The sequence below is a fragment of the Sipha flava genome, unplaced genomic scaffold (assembly GCF_003268045.1).
Source record: "Sipha flava isolate LNK unplaced genomic scaffold, YSA_version1 198_pilon_pilon, whole genome shotgun sequence".
NCBI classification, from domain to species: domain Eukaryota; kingdom Metazoa; phylum Arthropoda; class Insecta; order Hemiptera; family Aphididae; genus Sipha; species Sipha flava.
Genome location: NW_020272778.1, coordinates 611,629 through 633,764, shown reverse-complemented (window position 1 = coordinate 633,764; position 22,136 = coordinate 611,629). Strand labels below are relative to the sequence as shown.

The 22,136-nt window shown below is 31.9% G+C and overlaps 1 protein-coding gene across 1 annotated transcript in view; it reads right to left on the bottom strand.

Annotated features, from left to right (window-relative positions):
• Positions 1 to 1,909: 1,909 nt before the first annotated feature.
• LOC112681888 (probable serine/threonine-protein kinase fhkB) overlaps positions 1,910 to 22,136 on the bottom strand; it is a 33,845-nt gene continuing 13,618 nt past the window's right edge. Inside the window, exons 4-5 of the mRNA XM_025552226.1 lie at positions 16,979 to 17,350; positions 1,910 to 3,620 (exon numbers count right to left, since the gene is read on the bottom strand). Coding sequence (XP_025408011.1) covers positions 2,491 to 3,620; positions 16,979 to 17,350 — 1,502 coding nt within the window. The 3' untranslated portion in view covers positions 1,910 to 2,490. The remainder of the gene's footprint in view (positions 3,621 to 16,978; positions 17,351 to 22,136) is intronic.

Genomic DNA, 22,136 nt, shown 5'->3' with positions numbered 1-22,136 from the left:
GAAAAAATATTGAATCGATTTTATGATATTAATTTTTATTCGATGCATAACTCAAAAAGCGTTTTGAACAAAAGTATATGCTAGATTCGTAGATAAAATATCTATAGATAAACAACATTTATTAATTTATTAACAACATGATATATTGGCATACTTTCTTAAAACGTATTAATATTATACAAAATAGTTGAAGATTGAACATACCTATCTACTTTGAAAACATAAATATTATAATTTTATATTGGCTATTTACCGAATAATATAATCACAACTATAACAATAAACGCGATAAATACAAGGTGAACGCAAACTACCTTTTTCAAAGTAAATACTAGAAATGAAAAAAGAAAATAATATTGCTTGAACTACGGCTTAATTTAGATCTTATCAGATAATGATGCGTGGATTAGAATATTATTTTAAATCTTAAACACATAACTCAAGACACTACATTATCAACGCCAATTTTTTTACACTCATGAAAATTGAACAAAGTCATAGGAGTGGATGTGTATTTTTTTGTCCTGAGTACGTTCAGTCGATCTTCAGCTGAACTATACAAGACGAACGTCAAACCACTAATATTGCTTTGGAAGACGATTGACGTATTGCTATACAAAATAACTTGTAATATTTGATTTTCGTTTTCAATGTAAAAGACATGCAACAAGTTCCGTTAGATAATGGTTTCACAATATTATAGTTTATTTATGAACTATTTCCACTTCAATTTTTGAAAAATGTTAATCGACTATATTATATGACATTTAGATTTCAATACTACCTAAATTGAACATTGCGGTTTGAGCGGAATAATTAGTTTATTTTTAAACATCGTGTTTAAAATATAGCACAAAAATAATTAATTAATAAACAATATTAAAAAACGATAAGATACTAAATAATTACCTACGTTAAGTTGTATGTATTTAAAAAATATACGACATCTGTTTCCCTTGCAAAATTATTAGAAATAAGTTTACATGAAACAATCTTTACAACAGAGTAAAGATTCACGTTTTGAAATAAATAAAGGGTTGCTATTAGTTTATTTTAATATTGGTAAATTCGCTAGCGTATTACAAAATTATGAAAAAAGCTGTACGAACAGCAGTCAAAGTTAATCAATTGATATAAACACTAAATATCTCAATATTTTTGACAATCATAATGTATGGGTCTAGAAAAATAAATAAAAATTTATGTTTGGGTAACAAAAACACCGATATTATAACACCGAATGGTAACAAATATACGTTTAACTCAAAGTATCAAATAATTTAAAATGTATTGTGCGATCGTTAATGGCAAACAAATGAAGATTTTTGATTCGGAGAAATCGTGGATAAAATAATTTTTATCTACACCAGATATTATTACCTATCTTATAAAATTGAATATCATCTACCGTAGAAACAATCGGTTTGCGTTTGGCGTTATTCAAATGTATAAGTACTCAGTTGTTAAATTGGTGACATTTGTCACTCATGTAAGATGTACTAGAATTTAGCGTACCTAGTACTTAATTTTTACCGAGTACCCGGTATTCATCTATTTTAAAAACAAGGCTAACTGTATAGATCGCAGCAATAACATTTATATTGTAATATATTGTATTAAATAATAATAATAATAATTATAATTCTTAATATTAGTTATAATATTAATCATAATAATGATGATAATGGTATACGCATAACGACGTTTGATTCGTCCGTAATCGTTGGAAAATATTGATTTTATCAATGTAAATAACACATTATGGAAATGCTTTTAGGAAATCTAAATAAAAAAACCTCCGAGAAAGATACAAACAGCAAGTGTTAGTATCGATAACAGGTCTATTTTATTTTTTATTCGCTAAGAAATTGTGTATATATATTAAGATATATATATATATATATGTGTGTGTGTGTGTGTGTGTGTGTGTGTGTGTGTATGTGTGTGTGTATTAGCACGAAGATGATACGAAAAAATAATTACCGGAAGCATATAAAAACAATCACGGTACACAAAAGGAAAATGCGGTTCATGGCAAGGCGTTACTGTATGGTGCATGACAGGAGCATATGATAATGAAATAAAACGTGTAATTGTGTAATTATCGTTATGTCCATGTTACACATACGTAAGTAACCCATGGGTTTTAGCAGGATTTGTGGTTTTTACTTCAATTTTTCACTTGTTCACCATTCGCGTCTTCTCTTCATTTTTACCACTAACGTTATGCAAAACAGTACTGCAATGATATGCTCATGCAAAAAAATAGTAAAACCGGTAGGCGATGTTGTCGAATTATGCTAAACCGTTATTTATAGCGATTGTCACTGTTGTACCACCGTTCGCGCAAGTATATAAGATGATACGTATACTTTGTATGTGTGTGTGTGTGTGTGTGTGTGTGTGTGTGTCTTGGTTCGCATATATATATATTTGAATGATTATATACCGTAGCAGGAATTTATATATAAATACATATGTTTTAATTATTTAAATGTTAACCTCTTCGTCGGCGCGACGTCGATTACGGTCGTTCCTGCAGTTGGCTCCAGCACTTCGTCCATGCTCGCCACCGTTGTCGGCGTTGTTTTCGCCGTCGTCGTCGTCATCGTCCAACACTTCCTCGTCGTCCTCGTTGGCCAACTCCTCGTCGTTTTGCCGGTACCCAGGGTGCTCGGATATGCCGTAGTAACTGCCGTTATATATGATGCCCAGCTCCTGGAGCACGTCGCCGCGTATTGTCGCCTTGATGGTCCAATTGTAGCAGTCGGTGGCCTCGTAGTCACGGTCCAGCCGCTCGACATCCACGATTTTCGAGTTGAGCCGTTCCAGTATGATGCCGATGTCCTTGACGGTCAGATGCTTGTCCTGTTTGCCGGTCAGCTGGTCGATGAGCAGCAAAAACTTTTCGCTGGTCATCGAGTCATCCTCGATCACAGTGGTCTCCGTCTCGGACTCGGAGCTATCGTCGGAGCGCTGGTGCTGCTGTTGCTGGTGATTGTGGTGGTGCTGGTGGTGCTTTCGCGGGCCACCCGGCGCCTGCTGTTGTTGGACGGTCGACGCGGGCGATGACGGCGGTAGAAGTGGTGGTGGGGGCAGTGGTGGCGATCCGTTTGCGTCCAGGAACCGGACGTGACCCTTGGGCGATGCGCGACGCGTGCCGTCAGACAGCGAGGACGTGGGCTGCTGTTGCGATGATGACGACGATGACAACGGCGGCGGCTGTGCATGGTGGCATTCCTGTATGGGCGACGTGGCCACCGATTTGTGCACCGCGATCCGGCGACCCTCCTCGTGCAGCGCGCAGCAATGGAAGTCACACTCGAACCCGTTGTCCACGGACGAAGGCAGCGGCGGCGGTGGCAAGTGCGCACCGGTCGACGGGTCCCGCGCAGGGCTGCTGGCCCTCGGTGAACCAGTGGCCGGTGCCCCGACGCCATTGTTGGCCCCGTGATGGAGTGGAGGCAGCGGCGCATAATGTGCGCACTCCGATGTGTGCACGTGTATGGCCGCCGCGTCCATGGAACCGCTGCCTTGTTTTAAGAGCCGGTAGCCTATTTGTTGTTGTTGCTGCTGCTGCTGCTGCTGTTGCTGCTGTTGTTGTTGCTGCTGCATTTGACCTGTCGGACATACAGATAAAAATGACGCATTCGTTATTCTCCTATATCAACTTTTTTGTTATCCATATGAGGTGACCCCTTCCTACATATATCGTTATACCAAGTTAGTACGTCACTTTTTCATTTATTGAGCGATCCCCTGTTAAAATTTCGCGATTCTTAGGTTATTTCATATCGTGTGTGTACTTGGTAACTTACTCAGTCGTAAAAAACACTATTGTTACGCAAAAAATAAAAAAAAAGGAATAATCAGGGGTTCGTGAATGGGGCAGCCCCCCCTATGGTCTTTTATTTTTTATTCAAATTATTTTTATTTATTATTTATTTCACATTAGGAGAATACATAAATTAATTTATAATAAATAAATTTTCACATAGTGTTGTATTTAACTGCATTCAGTATTTATTTGTTTAAATATTATAATTATATTTAGTACAGTATTATTTTTATACTTTATTTGTATTCTTCTAAAATTGTGATGGGACTGTGCAAATAGGGCTTGACATATTCTCGTCCAAACTAAAAACGGAAATTTATTCTTATCTATCTCCTCCCTTCCTCGAGGAATCGACTTCAGTTTACGCTACTGAATATTGCATTATTACAACAGTAAACTTGGACGATAAAAAAAAATATATACGAAGGACATATGTCTATCAATTACGGTAAGTGGTCGTCTTTTAGAGTAAAGTGAACTAGAGACGTAAACTATATAAACAGAGGTGAGATTTACTGTATATAAATGTCGAAATACGGTCGACATTCTTTCTCGTGAGAGTTTACGCAATGCCTGCATTTACGATAAGCTCGAATCATCCATTTATTTGTTATCTACAACAATAATCACGAAGATGACAATGGCAGTTGTATAATAATGATATATCTTACTACGTTTTCTACGAAAAAGCTACGTAGATCGTTGGTCAACTGAAGTGCAACGATTTAAAACTATACATTGTTTTTTGAAATTTTTTGGAATTTATCATTATTAATTACAAATATTACAACCACAGATGAATACGCTTAGTAGGGGTTCTATTTTAATCATTATTATGAAAGTATGGTGTGCTATATGAAAAATATTTATGTATAATATTAGTCGGTACGGTGAGGTACACTAATATATAATCTATCATTAATATTGATTTATAACTTGTTGACGTTTATAGTATATTGTATACTATAAAACTGTAAAACTTGGGAGAAATTCGAATCTGTTAAGAATAGACATTTTCCTGACATTAATTACTACAATAGGATTTTATTAATAATAATGCGTTGGTGAAAATTTCAAAATTAACTTTATATTTCATTACATACATTGGATAATATTCAATGTTCATAAAACATAATTTAGGAATATATTGCTACAGCTTAAGATGGAATAATTACCGGTTTAAGACACGCTAACTCATTATTTCTCAAGTCCCGGTCGGGAAAATATGTAATACCGGTCTTATAGCAAAAGTAGAACACACTTTGAAAACCGTTCGGTATAACGAACAATTAATAAATTCATGCTTCTAAACATCATCATCGCCATAGAACTTTCATCGTACGACCCTTGTTCAACATCTGAACCCAGACGTCATCAGGCGACTTCCGCGACCGCGTCGACTGCTGTACGCGGAACGAGAGGAGCGATATCGATACAGTTGCGGGCTACTCGGTGTGGTCGACGATTGCCGAAACCGATCGCGTCTCGGTTTTCGGCCGTCGGACCCTGCGCCGCGCCAAAAGGGATTTCAATCAGAAAACTAGATCGGCGGACCGTCGGTCGCGACGTGGCGCCGCGCCGACATCAGCTGTTCCCGTATGCGACGTACGCGTGCGCGCCAACGGTCCGAGATCAAGTTCGATTTCGGTTGCCGGAACGGGCGCGGACGGGACCGCGGGTCGGCGGTGTCCGGTGGGCCGTGGCGTGGATGCAGTAGACGCGGCTGGGATCCGCGACCTAATTATATTATTGCTATTGTGTTCGGGGCGCGCGCGTGCGCCGCGAACACGTAATGCGCACCGTTTCGTTCGTCACCGCCGGCCGTGCGTGACCGGGATTCGTGCCACGGACGGCCGAACCGAAGAACGCGTGGCGACGTGGCACACGTTCGATTGCGCGCACAGTTAAATCGGCTGACCTACGCTCCATCGGTCGACAAATGCGCAACCGTAATGACGTTCCCGTCGATCAGAAAACGGATGTCTTCGCAATGCTGTCGTCGGTTCGAGGACGCGCGACGTGCTCTTACTTGGTAGCGGACGATATTGGTGAAAACTCCGTTTCGACTGTGGGCAACAGTCGAAAAGATAACAGTGGTCTGAACCACGTTTTTTTTTTTTTTTTACCAAACAAAGCGATTACGTCTAGTAAGCCAAGTGGATAGGACGGCGTGTGCTCTGAGATCAGCGGTACGATAAATTACGATCGAACCGTTGTTGCTTCTTCTGCCGAATGTCGATTGTTACCAAACGCCGTGGGAAGCGCGGTCCATCGAATGGTTTGGATTGCCCCTTAAACGTCGGGTTCGGGATTAATATTATTATTATTTCCCCTTCCTCTTCTATCCACTTCGTCAGATCAAGTTTGACGTCCGCGCGGAACACCCTTGTCGGGCTTCGATGCGCAAACGGTATTTTGAAATAATAGCAATTAAAAACCGTTTTCATTCCAATTCGTTTTAACTTTACATGGTATATTACAAAATGTGTTCGAAGTATACGATAAATTGGCGTTTTTTCCTCGAAAATAATATACGATTACTGTTTCGGGAATTATTGCACCGTTGCAAAGGGTGGTCTCGGAAAAACCGTAAGTATAAAATACCGTATCGGAACGGCTGCCGATCGATGGGAACGGAAGTTCTGTAAAGTTTTGTCCCGGGTAGACGTTGTTTTTCGCAAAACTCACATAATAATTATTTTGCTCGTGATTACGGTGCGCGGAATTCCAAAAGAAATTACTGTATAATGCGCGCGGGTTACGGCCTCTCCACCCCCGAAAACTGCAGAAATCGTACAGCAATAACGCATACTTCATGTTCGAAATAAATCGCTTACCGACCCGAATGTTTATTTAGTTTCAAAAGTTTGTCGTTTAAAATTTATTTACGTACTGGAATATTACGTCGGCTAATAAGGTCAAATAATAACAAGGTAATAATAATTGTTAACACATTAGAGATACTTGGTCATCAAAATAATCGCATACAGACTCGTAATCGATCGTAATGCGGATGCAACTTGAAACGTTCAGAGGAGGATATCATCATGTCGAATCCTCTTACGTTTAATTATCGTGACTTGTGTCCGAATGATTAATCGCAGTTGTATTTTAATGGTTTTTTTTTCTATGAAAATAAGATTTGTTTTAATAATGGTCATCATAGTATTTTATTGAAATCGATCGGTTTCGTTAACTTTGGTACATGACTTTAAAAATTAAAAAATCAAATAGAATCATCAGAGGATTTAAATAATATTTTAAATGTATAGCAGGTAATCCACTTAAGGTTTCAACATTTCTATAAATGCAAGTTGCTTGTAATACAATAACAGTAGTTTCTCGAATTTTTCAATATGTTTCAAATTCATTAAAACAACTTGCATCATTTAATATAGCTCTCAATTTTTCAGACTGAATTATATTGCTTTATAGGTCAGTAGGTCACGACATTATTTTTGTAGTGAATGTTTTATACGATGTCTATAATAAATCGAAGATATGAATTTTGTGTTCATATTACGCTTGTGTTTATATACGCTATAAAAGTATGACACTTATAGTATTATTACTTATTAAAAACGTGTTCAGTCAAAGTAATAAATCCTCACATAATTTTAATGAATAACCGTTGTAGATGAAAGTTCTTTTTATGTAACAGCGAATATACTATTTTGTAAACTTAACATAAATATTATCGGTTAGGGACAAAACCTCTCTTGATACCTTTTTGAATTTATTGATCACCACTTTAAATATATTGTTAAGTTGTTAAATTAATATTAAACTAAATAAGTAATACGTAAACTTAAATTTTGTTGTAAATTATTTGAATTCTTCGATAGGTTCTTTCAGCATGCTTACAAAAATAAATATTCGATAACGAGTAATAAACAAATTGGGCTATAGTGAAAATCGAAACATTCTGATTTTACTTTTTTCGTTATGTTTATGCAGGGTTGTCAACTGTCTCGATTTTAGAAGGACATTAATGATATTTAAGTTTTTTACAAGCGTACCGATCAAAGTTTATGCGTTTATGCATAATTTTTCACGGAACATAAGGAAATAACTAACTGGCATTTAAACATATACTTAGGTACATTATTTGTAATATTTGTGAATAATATCTTACCATACACATAGATAAGTATATTTTAAACCGTATCTGTACCTAAATTATACATTTACTGTATTATAATATATAACGTATTGTTATTATTATAGTTTTATTTATGCGGCATTGCCATTTAATCAGTTAAGTGGTACTTGTTATGATAATATAAAATTATAGTTTGTGCTTAGTTTGTGTATTAATTCGTTCCATTATTATCGCATTGAGTTCATTAATATTTTTTCCTGCATCTTTAAATAACAGTACTTTTTATTGGTATACTTTATGTGTAAATAATAATGAGTGGCACAGAAGAACAAATTACTACTCATACTTCACTTTAAAAAATCAGAAAATAAAATTTGTTTGGTCAATGACCAATGAAAAAAATTTTAATGTCTTATGATGGTAAATCAAATATGCAAATAGCGTTTCACATAAATTAATTGAAAGTTTTAGTAAAGAATCATTTAAAATTAATTAATTCTGGCAATCAAAATTACATCGGAAAGTCAACAGCTAAATTTAGCTGAAGTTTGTAGAGTTGTTTATAATATAATACAAAATATATCTTATAATTCCCTCGATTGGGATTTTAAAATGCTTCATCATTAAATATAACGCTTATTAAAAATAATTCGTACGTCAATTTTTCGAATTTAGTAAAAGATGATACTGATTTTTTAAATGCCGTGAAGAGTCAGAAAAAATACAATTTGAAAAATAAATAATTTACAATTTATAATTAATATTACCTAAAGTTTTATTGAAAATTCAGTTTAAATTATTACATTACTATTATTATTTTATTTATCATTACGTTTATTAAATATATGTTACATAATGCATTTATATAAAGTAGATACGCATAAAGAGCAAATATCATGTACATTATATAATTACCATGTACGTTATGCCAGAAATTATTACATTTGTATTATAATGGAACAAGAATACAATATTTTCATGTTGAAAAAAGAGTCCCGATTTTCTAAACTGATTGTTTGACAACCGCGTGTACACGCCTTATGACTGGGGATCATTCTGTTCATTCGTGTAACACCAAAAACGTTAGCGAGACATCACGAGCGCGTTATGTATCGAGGGTGTGCACGCGTGACAGGTCGGCGAGTATAATAATTGTACTAAATAAATAAAAAATAAAATAAATAATTATGCAATTTATAATTATTATAAATTGTCAGTCGTGAATCAGGATAAGTGTCTGTAGCTCACGTCCAGGACGAACTAATATCGTCTCCCACTACTATCCGAAAAGTGCACCGAAGAGGTGTCATTCTCATTTGTCTACCAAGGTAAACCACTATAGGATCGTACATCAATGACGTCACGCCGTATAAAAGTCTAAAAGGGCCCATACACGGAACGATATGTCGACAGACTTATCGTCAAACTGATTGATCGATTTGTTGTTAAACATCGCCTACTCCTCACACGAATCGATTTATCCATCAACTTATTTCGATTTCGCCGCGATGCAATGTAGTTTAGTACTAGTTAATGAGTTACAGAGTTGCGTTATGTTTTCGTAGTTTTTAAATTTTACATTTTTCAAAATTACCTACGACTTTAAACAATGTCCAACTTATTGGAAAGGAGAAGAAAATCATTGGTTATAGCTGCTCTTGTTTTAGTAATAGACGATGAAGTTTTTGTATTCGTCAATAAATTCAGCAACAGATTTTTTGTCACGTATAAATGTATTTTTGATGATAAAAATATTTTCAACACGTTCGCTATGCTTTCGAGTTTTATGAAAAATAACGTATAGTCCATAACATTGGAAACACAAATTACAATTAATTTAAGAAAAATAAATCTTACTGTAGTTTCATTTAAGACTCGTTGAGCGGTACATTGTGCTTATAGAACAGTAGTTTTCAACCTTTTTCGAATCGCGACCACAATTTTTATTTCTTTTTAATGCAATCCCTACAAATAATAAATAATAGAACATGAACCATTTTTTAATACGTTTACTCAAATAAACAAAAAAAAAAAAAAAAATAAAAGTAATAGATATAAATAAATATAAGACACGAATAAATATTTTTTTAATATGTATACCTAAATAAATAAAAAAAATAATAAATAAATATAAGACGCATACAAATAGTTTTTAATAAGTATACCTAAATTAATAAAAAATAATAATAAATAAATAAAAAACACGTAAAAATAATTTTTAATACGTATACTTAAATGAATAAATAATATGAAAATGTATTTTAGCAATTTTCTCGTTTTAATGGGAAACTTGTGCTTTAATTTTTTAAATTATAGGTTTTTATTTTTAGTTATATATTAAAATCTGCTACTCTTAAGTCTGGTTTTTAATCAAACTTATTGAAATAAAATGAATTTAACTGTTAAAATACATGTATACGGTAGGAGTTTAAATATAACTAGATATTAAATGCAAATCCAATTAAAATCGGTGACCAAAATCGTTTATAATTAATAATCCATCGTCAGATAAAGTTACACTACACACTATTTAATTGGTTATCGAATGATTGAGAACGTTATACCTTTTAGGCCGTACGATTAAGAATACTTAAAATTAACAAAGAACTAACCGATATGACTCAAAAAACCAACCCAAAAAATGAATACGATTGAGAACGAATTAACGTGCAACATTGCCATATATGATGTAACAAATATGTATCTATGTTTAAAATAATGTAAAAATGTAGAATTATAAAAATATGTAATGAAAAATGAGCTACCTATAAATTAGTTATAGCGGGATAGCGTATTTCAACATACTCTAAATATTTCTTGTGTCCTAATGGTTCCGAAGAACACGATACATATTACTATCTAATAATACTAGATCGTTCGCTTCGTATAATTTTAATTTCATTATCTTCCATTATTTGACGAATAGGAAATTTGCTACGTAATATATTTTATAAACTGATATTTGTCATATATTTTATAAATTGACAAATACTTCGTTGACGTTTGTGCGACGAATATAACCCTTGTAGGTAACTCGTATATAAGGGATATGGTATTTAAGTTACTAATAACATCTGGATAAACGGTAAACGTCCGATTAATATCAACCGTTCAACCAAAAGGTATAACATTTTTATAAAGTTATCCACATTTTATTTATTATTTTATTGTTAATTTTTTTATGAACTATTATAGAACTGTAATATTTATTGTTTATGTTTATGTCTGTCTATTATTTATATTATTTAATGTTTATGGTTTTTTTTTTTTTTTTTTTGTAAATGACTATTATTACTAGTGAATATAATAGGGTGAAATTAATAAATTTGGCAACGTTGGAAAAAAAATTAAATATTGAGCGTTCCCAATCGTATTTTACCAATTTCATTAGATATGTTACTGTAGGTATATTCGTAACAATTAGATACATATTTAAAGTAATACATTTCGATATAAATAACCATTTGTTCATTATTTTTGGGGACCCTAAACTATATTTCGCGACCCTCAGGTTGAAAACCACAGTTATAGAACATTAAAAATTATTACAAGAATAGGGTTCAATAAATCAAGTCGTTACGTTCTATTAGTTATTATAAAAATATATACAGTTGTTTGTTTATTATCAAATATATAATAATTATTATTTTAGTACAAAATTTATCTGTGTAATTTTATCGAATTGTATAATATTATAATCGTATATTAGATATTAAATATTTAAAATTAATGGGAATAACGCTTTTTATTGGAAAATATTTAATAATATGTAAGTATTTCGTTGTTAAATTATTCATAGTCGTGAGATTAACTTCATAATTCGACTCTTTTATAAAATTTTCATGAAATTTATATGAAAAAAACACAGGATACCAATTAAAAAAAATATTTTTAATAATTATACTCTATAGTAATATCTTTTAAAATGAAAATTTCTATATATAAAATAATGACTTCTTTATATTATACTAGCCGACCCGTCACAGCTTCGCCCGTGATTGGTTGTTTATTTTGCCTTCGGACCATGATATGTAGAATTTTTTATTCAAATATTATTGTTTAATGTGATCGGTAAGTAAATATAAAAAAACGGTTAATGAAAACGGATTGAAATTTTTCTAGCGTTATAAATGATAAAAAAAGAAATAATTTATGGTTGATAAAGAATTTGATTGAAGTTGATGAAGAAAAAAAAAGAAAAAAAAGAATTAAAATAAGAATTTTATAAAACTTCTGAGTATATGATATTTTTTGTTATATTTCCTGTTGAAATTAAAATCATAAGATGATTCGGGTCCCCAGTTCGAGAAAATGCCACGTTTAAATTACCAATGTGAAAAGCACTTTGTACGAAGATCTACGCCAACGTACTTGAATGTTTGACCTTGCGCTTTGTTTATGGTAATGGCAAAAGAAACTTTAACTGGGAATTGAAGCCGTTTGAAAGAAAACGGCAAGTCGGAGGGAATCATGGGAATTCTTGGAATAAATACGATTTCTCCTTTCGCTGGCCCTGTAAGAATTACGGCTTCTATAATATTATTTCGCAACTATTTTATTTGTAATCTTGTACCGTTACATAAGTTCGGTGGTTAAAGATTACGTAATAATGTAATTGGAGCACCAATTTTTAATTTTAGCTTATGAGGAGGAAACCCCGAAGGAGAAAGAGAATTGAGAAATTCTTGTGGATAATGAATAGCATCATCTGTTGATGTAACTGAATCAATAGATAGATATTCACGTGAGTGTCCATCGAATTTTAGAAGAATGATATCATTAATTTATCCTGCTGTTACATTTCTCGGAGAGATAATAGCTCTTTCACATAACCACTGATAAGATTTATTGGACAGATTAAAAATGTCAGGATAAACTGTAGAAATCAACTCTTCCACGTTATTGACCACCCGTCCAATCGTGTGATTGACAGAAATGTAACCATTTTCATTTTCTAAAGTTCCATTTCCAATTTTCAACAACTGTGCTGGAAAAATATCGTCCGCATAAATAAACTCTCATGTTTGTTCGCAAATAGTTTTTCAACATAGTTCCATATAGGGGAAGATTTTAAGCAAGCATTAACGACATCAGCTCGAGTACCTTTAGGGATTACTGTTAAGGTTTGACGGAAATCACCAGCTTAAACAAATGTTATGCCACCCATAAACTTATAATTACACTTAAGATCTTTTAATGTTTGATCAATTGCTTCGATATGTGATCTGTGACTCACTGTACACTCATCCCACACAACGAATGAGGTTTCTTGAAAAATTTTTCCAAGAGAGCCATTTTTACAAAAATACATTTAACGGAAACTTGAAAGTTGAGTGAGCAGTTCTGCCGCCACTAAGGAGAGTTGCTGCTATACCAGATGAAGCTACTGCTAATGCAACTTTATCTGAGGATCTAATTTGAGCCAACAACAAATTAATTAGGAATGTTTTTCCTGTACCACCCGGAACATCTAAAAAAAAAAACTCTTCCTTGATGATTCATTACGCTTTCTGTAATAATATTAAAAGCATATTTTTGATCATTTACTAATTTTGGTAAATTGATTTATACAAATTCTTGTAATCGGTTATTATCGTAAGAACGCAAAATTGAGAATTCAAAAGGATCAGATGCATTTTCATTTCGAACAGGTGAGTTCATTCCAAATTCAGTTAAATATTTTTCAGACAGACAAACAACTTTATCTTCTATTTCAATCAAACCTCTATTAAATATTTAATCAGAAAAAGTAAATTGCAAGTCATTTAATCGAGTGCGCTCTGTATGAAGAATATCTTCACAAAAATCATTTCTGAACTGTTCCCACAAAGATTGAGGTTGAGACGGTTAGCAGAAAACTATGATTATTGCGAATAATTCTCTTAATTTTGAAGGACTTTCTGAAAGAGTTGCCTCCGCTAGAGCATTTTTTCCATTGCTTGTCATTTTCTAAAAGCCCAAGAGCAAAACAGGTAGCTTTAAAAGTCACGTGAAGGACTCCATCAAAAGCCTTCAAGCTTTCAAATTAAGTAGGACCTTGTACATAATTTAGTAACAATCTTAAATGGAAGCACTCACTTTGATTTGGGTGAATCGTGTAAATTCTACCAATGGCAATGTCCATTTTTATTCCTGGCCAACCTGGAACATCCTTCCCCATCTTCCCTTTAACCAGCCTCTGCTATCATCCCAGGTATAATAAGAAGGAACTTCATGATAGAACAGTGTTTTCGCAAAATCATCATGTGAACACAGTTCAAAAAATGCAGTTAGTGTCGTTCTTCTTGGATTTTCAATAACTTGATGAAGATTATTAGCATTAAAGAAAACACGCTGTCCATTTTCTAGATGAACAGCCAAGTGCTGAACTGTCGGATTTCTATCATGGATTTCAAAATTGAAAATTCTCCAAAACGCTTCAGAAGTACATATGTATCGACCATTCAAATAATTTGTAATCTCATCGTTTTCACAATTAACAGAAAAAGTAGCTCTATTTGATCCTTTATTAATATATTTACATATGTATTTTATCGCTTTAACCAAATACATCAATGGATATTGCCGTGCATCATAAGATCTATTCAATTCGGAAACGCGACTCAAGTGTCCACTCCGACCGTGCAGAACTATATCTCTGGAATCTTTATCTTCATTAACTAATAATACAGCTACTTCATCGATGGTAGGTGCATTATATTGACTTCTGTGTTCATCTTGAGGAACTCTGTCAGCATGAATAATTAACTTAAAGTTTTGCAACTCATCAAAAGACCTCGACTCAAGATTAGATCTGAAGCTCTGTATGAGGTGATTATTTTCACGCAAAACTGTTTGCAATGATTCAATGAGACTTCTTTTTAAATTTGGAATCATATTTGTTCAAATAGATATTTGATCCAACTCTGACATAAAATATATTTGTAAAAATTTAGCATTATTTCCAATTTCGGGTAGTAAACTACCTATTAAATGATGCACTTGACCCTGAATTTTAAAAGAGGGCATGAAGTTCCCTTCAGCTATTTCGTTTGCTCCAAACGATGTCATTTGAAACAGAGTATTATACCGTTTAGAATTATCAAAGAAATGTTTTGATAGAGGGTGAGAATTATCAATTAAACTTTTAATTAGGTCTGGAAGATCCTCAAATTGGTGTAAAACACTTTACCGTCAGCGCAGCAAAGTCCATGGGTTTCATCTTTCCATTTTTTGCATGGCACTTAGGACATAATATAGTCATTCGTCCAATTTGAAGCGCTTTAATATTTAAATAATCAATCTCGGATTGATAATATAGGTACACGCACAATATATGTACAATCGTTTTTATTTTTTATGAACTTTTATGAACTTTTTTACTGACAAAAGTGGTACTAAAACCTTCAGCAGAGTGTCGGGTTTCAGCCAAAAAAAATTTCAGCCAAATCGGTTCAGTAGTTTTCTCAGTTAGCGCGGTCGAAGATAGATAGATAGATAGATAGATAGATTGATGTATATAAATAATTACTTTCAATAATATCTAAATATCTTATATATTGAGTCCTTATAATTCATTATAATTTATTCTCAAATTTAAGTAATTATAATTTTTTATTTACCTATTTAAATTTTAGTTAATTTTTTTTGTTTGAATTTTTAACTTATAAAGATCATATTAAATTATTACACATCAAAGTACCAAAAAAGAACAAAAAAAAAAATAATAATAATTATAATAATCATAATAATAGAATTAATGAATTCATTAAAAATAATAATTTATTTTAAATAATTTAAAAATATAGTTTCCTTTAAAAGCACACATTTTTGAACGTTGCATATTAATATAAAATCATAAAAATAAAAATAATATGATTGAGTGAAATATGATTTTAAAAAAAATTTAAAGTTGAATTTCAATGGGATGAGTATATATTAGTCTTACGTTTAAGTTATGAATATTGTTGGCCAGAGTGATGTAAAAATACCTTATTTTATTTTTTAATTGTATAATACAGTATTTTACGAAAATGTTATGGTGTTTACATGATTGTTAAATATATAACTGCCGGAGTGTAATAAAAATATAAGATCAATAATATTAGACATTATTAGGTTGACCCATAGTAAAAAGAAACAGTAACTAACGTTTAGGAACTTCATTTAATTGTAATTTGTAGCCTGTAGGTAATTAAACAGAATTAATAGAATTTAGTATAATATTATACTGCGGTCTACTGTCTACGATTATGACTTATGACTTAACACTTATCGCACGTATCACTACGATTTACAAATATTTCGACTAGAATTATGGAACTTAAGTTAATAGATCTATCGTCTATGACTAGAATAGTTCTTTATAATGGACAATGATGCTTATTCTTTATAATATATTTTCTATGATCGATGCTAACTGGCAACCACCTACCAATAACCATGTTTCTTGTGTGGCCATGCTCCGTCGTTTTATTACTGTTATCAGTTATCTCTGATTTTTTTTTTTTTTTTATACCACTTGTATTTTACTTTTTTACACATGACGTATAATACGCCTGTATAATACAATATAATATAACATGTATTAAACAATTTACATCACTGGTTGGCCATATGCAAGTAGTAGTAAGTTATAAATTAATTAATAATTTAACAAATTGTTGTATTATAAAATGTTTTAAGAAATTATAAATACTTTGTGTTTTTCATGATCAAAGTATAACTTTTTAATCGAAAAAAATATTCCTATCTTCATTTAATGACCAAAAGTAATTAAATAAAAAAAAAAAAAAAACTAAATACGTATATTAAATAGAACTTCAGATAAATTATTTTAAATTCTTAGATTTCTTATTATCTTTAAAAAGTTTATCTTGAGATATTATGATTAAACAGTGTTTGAGTTTTATATTTATATTATAACCAATAAAAATCATAAACGCCATTAAAAATAATAATAATATTAATAATAAGAATTAATTACTTTTGTCACTGATATCATCCGTTTAAGCTAATATGAAGTTTTTAAATGTCAAAAAATAATTAAAAATATTTACCCAAGCGGTCGGATTGTGTTGATATAGCGTCATGGTGAATGACAGTAATTTGAGGCGTGGAACCGTGTCGGTAAATAGTGGGTACGGATTGATGATGCTGATACGATTGTTCAAAATCTCTTTTAAGTTTGCCGTTATTCTCCATCAGTAGTCCACCGACACCGACACCGTTTGTTTGGTAAGTTGTTTTTTTAGACGGGGATGCATCCATTCCGCCACTACTAGAGGCGCGATAATTTTGATTTCGCTGGTCCCAATGCAACACGACCGTGACCCGGCCTTTATTGTCCATTATTTTCCACGAAGGGGTCTCATTTTGTAATTCTAGTGCATGAATTGTTTCACAAACAATCTTTGGTATCGCGGCAATCGCTGTAACATTTCATTCGTTCATTTTTATTTATTCATTTTATTTATATTTCATTTATTTTTACTTTTTGTTGGGATAGTTTTTATTTTATTTTTTTTAATTCATCGACGGGTTGATGTATTTCAAAAGAACACAGATTTGTCGTATTTTTATATATTAGCAAAAATAGGTGTTCAATAAAAATATACAAGACTAAAAAAATCAGAGTTAATGTACAAATACAGAGCAACGCATCTGTAATATATACGTTTGAAATAATAATATATTTTGCTGATTCACAGTGGAATATCTTATGAAATAGCTAATGTATATATTTTTAACTGAACCGTGTTCATGCGAAAAAGTTTACTTCAAATAATATTAAGAAACCGTTTCAAAGTACCTTTGAAGAAGCTTATTTAATCATATACTGCTGTAATATGGTAGTTACAAAGAGTTTCCAATTATATTTTAACATCCAATTTCTATATCTTTACATTGAAATCGATTAACGACAGAATCTAATTAAAATGCTTAAGTTATACTGTAAATTGTTTATTATATCGATTATTTTTATTATAATGATAGAGAATTAATAATTTTAATTTATAATATATTATTCAAATTTTTTTATAATGTTATATATGGAATTTTATCAAATGTTAAGATTTGATTATCCACTATAAATTGTATTGACATATAGTTTCATAGGCGTACCAGGTGTGCCCGGGCACCCCCAGACATTTTATAATTGGGGCCCTAACGTCCCAGAGCAAAGAACCAATATTTAGACTGATGTTCTTAAAATAAAATGTAACTTTTTCTAAAATATATGGTAAATAAAATTAAATAATGTTTCGTAATAAGATAAAAATAAATCGTAAACATATTTTAAGAAATAGATATTCGATTCAAGGAATAATATTTATTGGGGGACTAATATAGTTGTGATATAAATATATAATTCCATGCAATTAGATGCGATTAAAGACCATTATTATTTGAGCCATGGAGTTATTTTTAAATTTTAAGTGATGTAGAAAACACGGTGAGTTGCATCTGTTATATCTATGTATAATTATAAACGAAGAATATAAAACTATTATCTGTTGACTGTTTACTATTATATATTTACAAATTATCTAGTACTGTTATTCTAAAATGAACACTGAATGTGCATGTATATGTAACTATTTTTTTTTTTTTTATTAAAATCATGCCGCCTAAAAGTGGTTCCCAAAAACCGAAAAAAAAAGCGCAAAAAGATCTTCAATTGAAGAAAATACAAGGGTCTTTTGATAAATATATTCTACTTAAAATAAATCGTAAGTATATATAAATATTATTAAATAATTATGTAACAACAAATTATAGGTTAAATTATAGTTTCTGAGTTGAGAATTTATAATGATGTTTATTTCGTTCTCATTTTTACTTTTAGGAAAACGATTTGGTATAGAAATATTTGTCCAAGTTTTGTCCAAAAAACTCATCAGAAATCGGAACCAAGTGGTTCTTTAGACAGGATGATTTTCAAAATTCTCAATACTTTTCAAAAATAAGAAAAAACTACCAAAACATTTAGTTATAACCCTATAACTAATAGGACTAAAAACTTGAATTTTTCACCCATTATTAATCATTTGTGTAAAAAAAAGAACGAAATAAACATTATTCTAAATTTTCAAGTCAGAAACTATAATATTAATACATACGAAAATAAATTTTCAAAAAAATTTGACCAGTTTTGAAATATCTATCGAACTGGAAATCTCATTTTTCGTCTATTTGTATCTAAATATATTTTAAATTATTGATATTATGAGCTGAAAATTTAATATGATATATAGTGCTCACTGAGATATATACAGAGCGATATCTTCTATGTAATAAGAGTTAATAAAATTTTGACTTTCTTTAGAGAACTCATAGAGCTAGAAATATTTATCTTTGATTAGTTAGTAATAAATAAAAATTATTGTTAAAAAAATAAAAAATAAACTTTTTATTCTATAATTTTTGTAAAATTTAAAAATAGTTTAGTACCTATTTTATAAGGCTCGGTACACACGTGCGTTATATGCGGCACCGCTGCATCATGGTAATTGCAAGGCGATAAATTTATAATTAAATTGACCGATACACACACGTCTCCGTCATCGCTCGTTATCATACAGGCTCGTACGAGACAAAAATTACTCCGATAACGCAACGTTAAAATATCATAAAAGCGGTGTTTCATTACATAGCGATTTATTGATCGATACACACGTGCGTGTTTTTATCGTAATAATGGATTTGAATACACAATTTTAAATTTTTGACATCGAAATTTTTATTTCAGAAATATAGAAGCACCCTGAAGTTTGGAACTTAAGTTTCGAGTCATATCATAACAGAGTAATAAAGCGATTGGCTTAGATTAATATTTGCTGTGAATTTTGTGACAGATTTGATAAGAAAGGAGATAAAATAAAAAAATGAAATAAAAAAGAGAACATATTAAACTTAAAGAGATGTATCCAATAACGCCTGTTTTTTTTCGACAGTTTTTATAAACTAAATATGCAACAAACTATCAGTTTTCGGTTGTACACTTCCATAATCAATGATTAATTTGATTATCTCATTTAAAACAGGAGATATTTTTAAACATAGAAAGTACCTATAGCAAGTGTATAAATCTTCGTATGACAAACTGTATATCGAATGAACCTGAAAAATCTTGAAAATCGTTGGTCAACTTTTTTTTTATAACCATTTAATTATAATTTTAGTAAGAAGCTGGCCATTTTTTACGTAATAATATGATTTTTTTAAACCAAAATTTCATAAAAACATTAGTTTCTAATCTGGATGAAAATCCTCAAAAGATTCCTCACGTACCTATTTTTCTACCTTGGTAAAAATTTACTTGAAATTTGGCTCAATGAATAATTTTGAACAAGTATTTTTATTTTTATTACGGCTTAAACAACGGTTAATTCAATCAATGCAGAATATTTTCATTATTTTTTTTTTTTTTTTTTTTTTTTATTGATGAAGCCACAACTACAATGGTTATTGGCTTTTTAATCTAAAGTTATATTTACATGTTAAAGGGAGGTACAACTGAATACATAAAGAGTTATATTAAATTAAATTGTACATTTTTGTTAATTTTAAAAATTTAAAAATTTTGTAAACATTTTCTGGGTCTGGACTTAGTGCTTGCTGGAGGTTGTCGGATATTTCTAGACTGTCCTTGATGTCTCTGTATTTTAGGCAGTTGCAAATTACGTGTTTGACTGTGAGAGTTACTTCACAGGTGGGGCATAGAGCAGGATCCGTTCTGTTCATGAGGTGTCCGTGGGTCAACCATGTGTGGCCAATTCTTAATCTGTTGAGGATTACTTCTTGCCTACGAGGTAAAGATGTAACTGGCCATGGATATATTGACGGTGTTATCTCATTAAGTTTGGTGTGCATTGTTTGCCATATCTGTTGCCATTGATTTGTTATAAATTTGTTAATTATGTTTTTGCTGTCTTGTAGGGTATGGATATTAATTTGATGTGCATCAGGAGAGGTAATGGCTTGTTTGGCGTATGTGTCTGCTAATTCATTTCCTTGGATTCCAACATGGCTTGGGATCCAAATCATAGTGATTGATTGAGATTGGAGTTCTAAAGACGATATTTGATTTTGAATCTTTCTGCTAATGTCGTTAGGTTGAAGATAGTTTTGAATGTTGGTTAAGGTGCTTAGAGAGTCACTGAGTATGATGGATTTAGTTATTTTATTTTGTTCAATGATATCGAGTGAGTGAGAAATTGCAATGGCTTCAGCAGAAAAAATTGTACATGAGTTAGGAATCTTGATCATTATTTTACTCTCTTTGTATATCACAGAGGCTCCTACTCCTTCGTCCGTTTTCGACCCATCTGTGAAAAAAAATTGTGTATTCTTTGTAGTCTTCGAGCAATGATTGTAGTTCACTGTTATACGTTTTTGGTAGAGTTTTGCTTTTGGGTAGGTCTGATATTGAAAGATTTACATCTATGTTTAAGATCCATGGGGGGACTATTAGGTTTTCGTGTTTAATGACTCCGGATGGGTCGATGGATATATGTAGAAGTTCGTCTTTGATGATTCGGTGTGTCTTGATATTATTTTGGATTAGCCTTATATAAAAGAGCATAGTATTTTTTTTTCTTATTAGGTGTATTGGAGGGGTATTGGTGATGTTATATAAGCTGGAGGTGGGACTGGATCTGAATGCTCCAGAAACTAGCCTTAATCCGGAATTGTGTATCGTTTCATTGATTTTGAGATGTGATAGTTTGGCATTTATGAAGAGGAAGGAACCGTATTCGAGCTTGGATAGTATGAGGGATTTGTAGATCTGTTTGAGGGAAAGTGAGTTAGCTCCCCATGAGGTATGTGCAAGTGCCTTGAGGGTGTTAATTCTTATAGCGGACACTTTTCGTAATTCTCTTAGGTGTGTGCACCAAGTATTTTTGCTATCGAATATGATGCCTAAGATCTTGATAGTCTTAGAGGTTGCAATTTGAAGATCATTTATTTTGATTTGCAGTGTCTGGTATTTTCTGAGTTGAGAGAAGATGATGCACTGTGATTTTGTGGCGGAAAAGCGATAGCCAGAAGTAGCCGACCATTTTTCTAGTGAAGATAATGTGTCTTGTAATATTGGTTGTATGCTATTTATATTTCTCCCTCGGCACCATATGGTTAGGTCGTCGGCAAAAATAGTATGGTTTACGGGGAGTTTGATTGATTCACTTACGTCATTAATGGCTATGAGGAAAA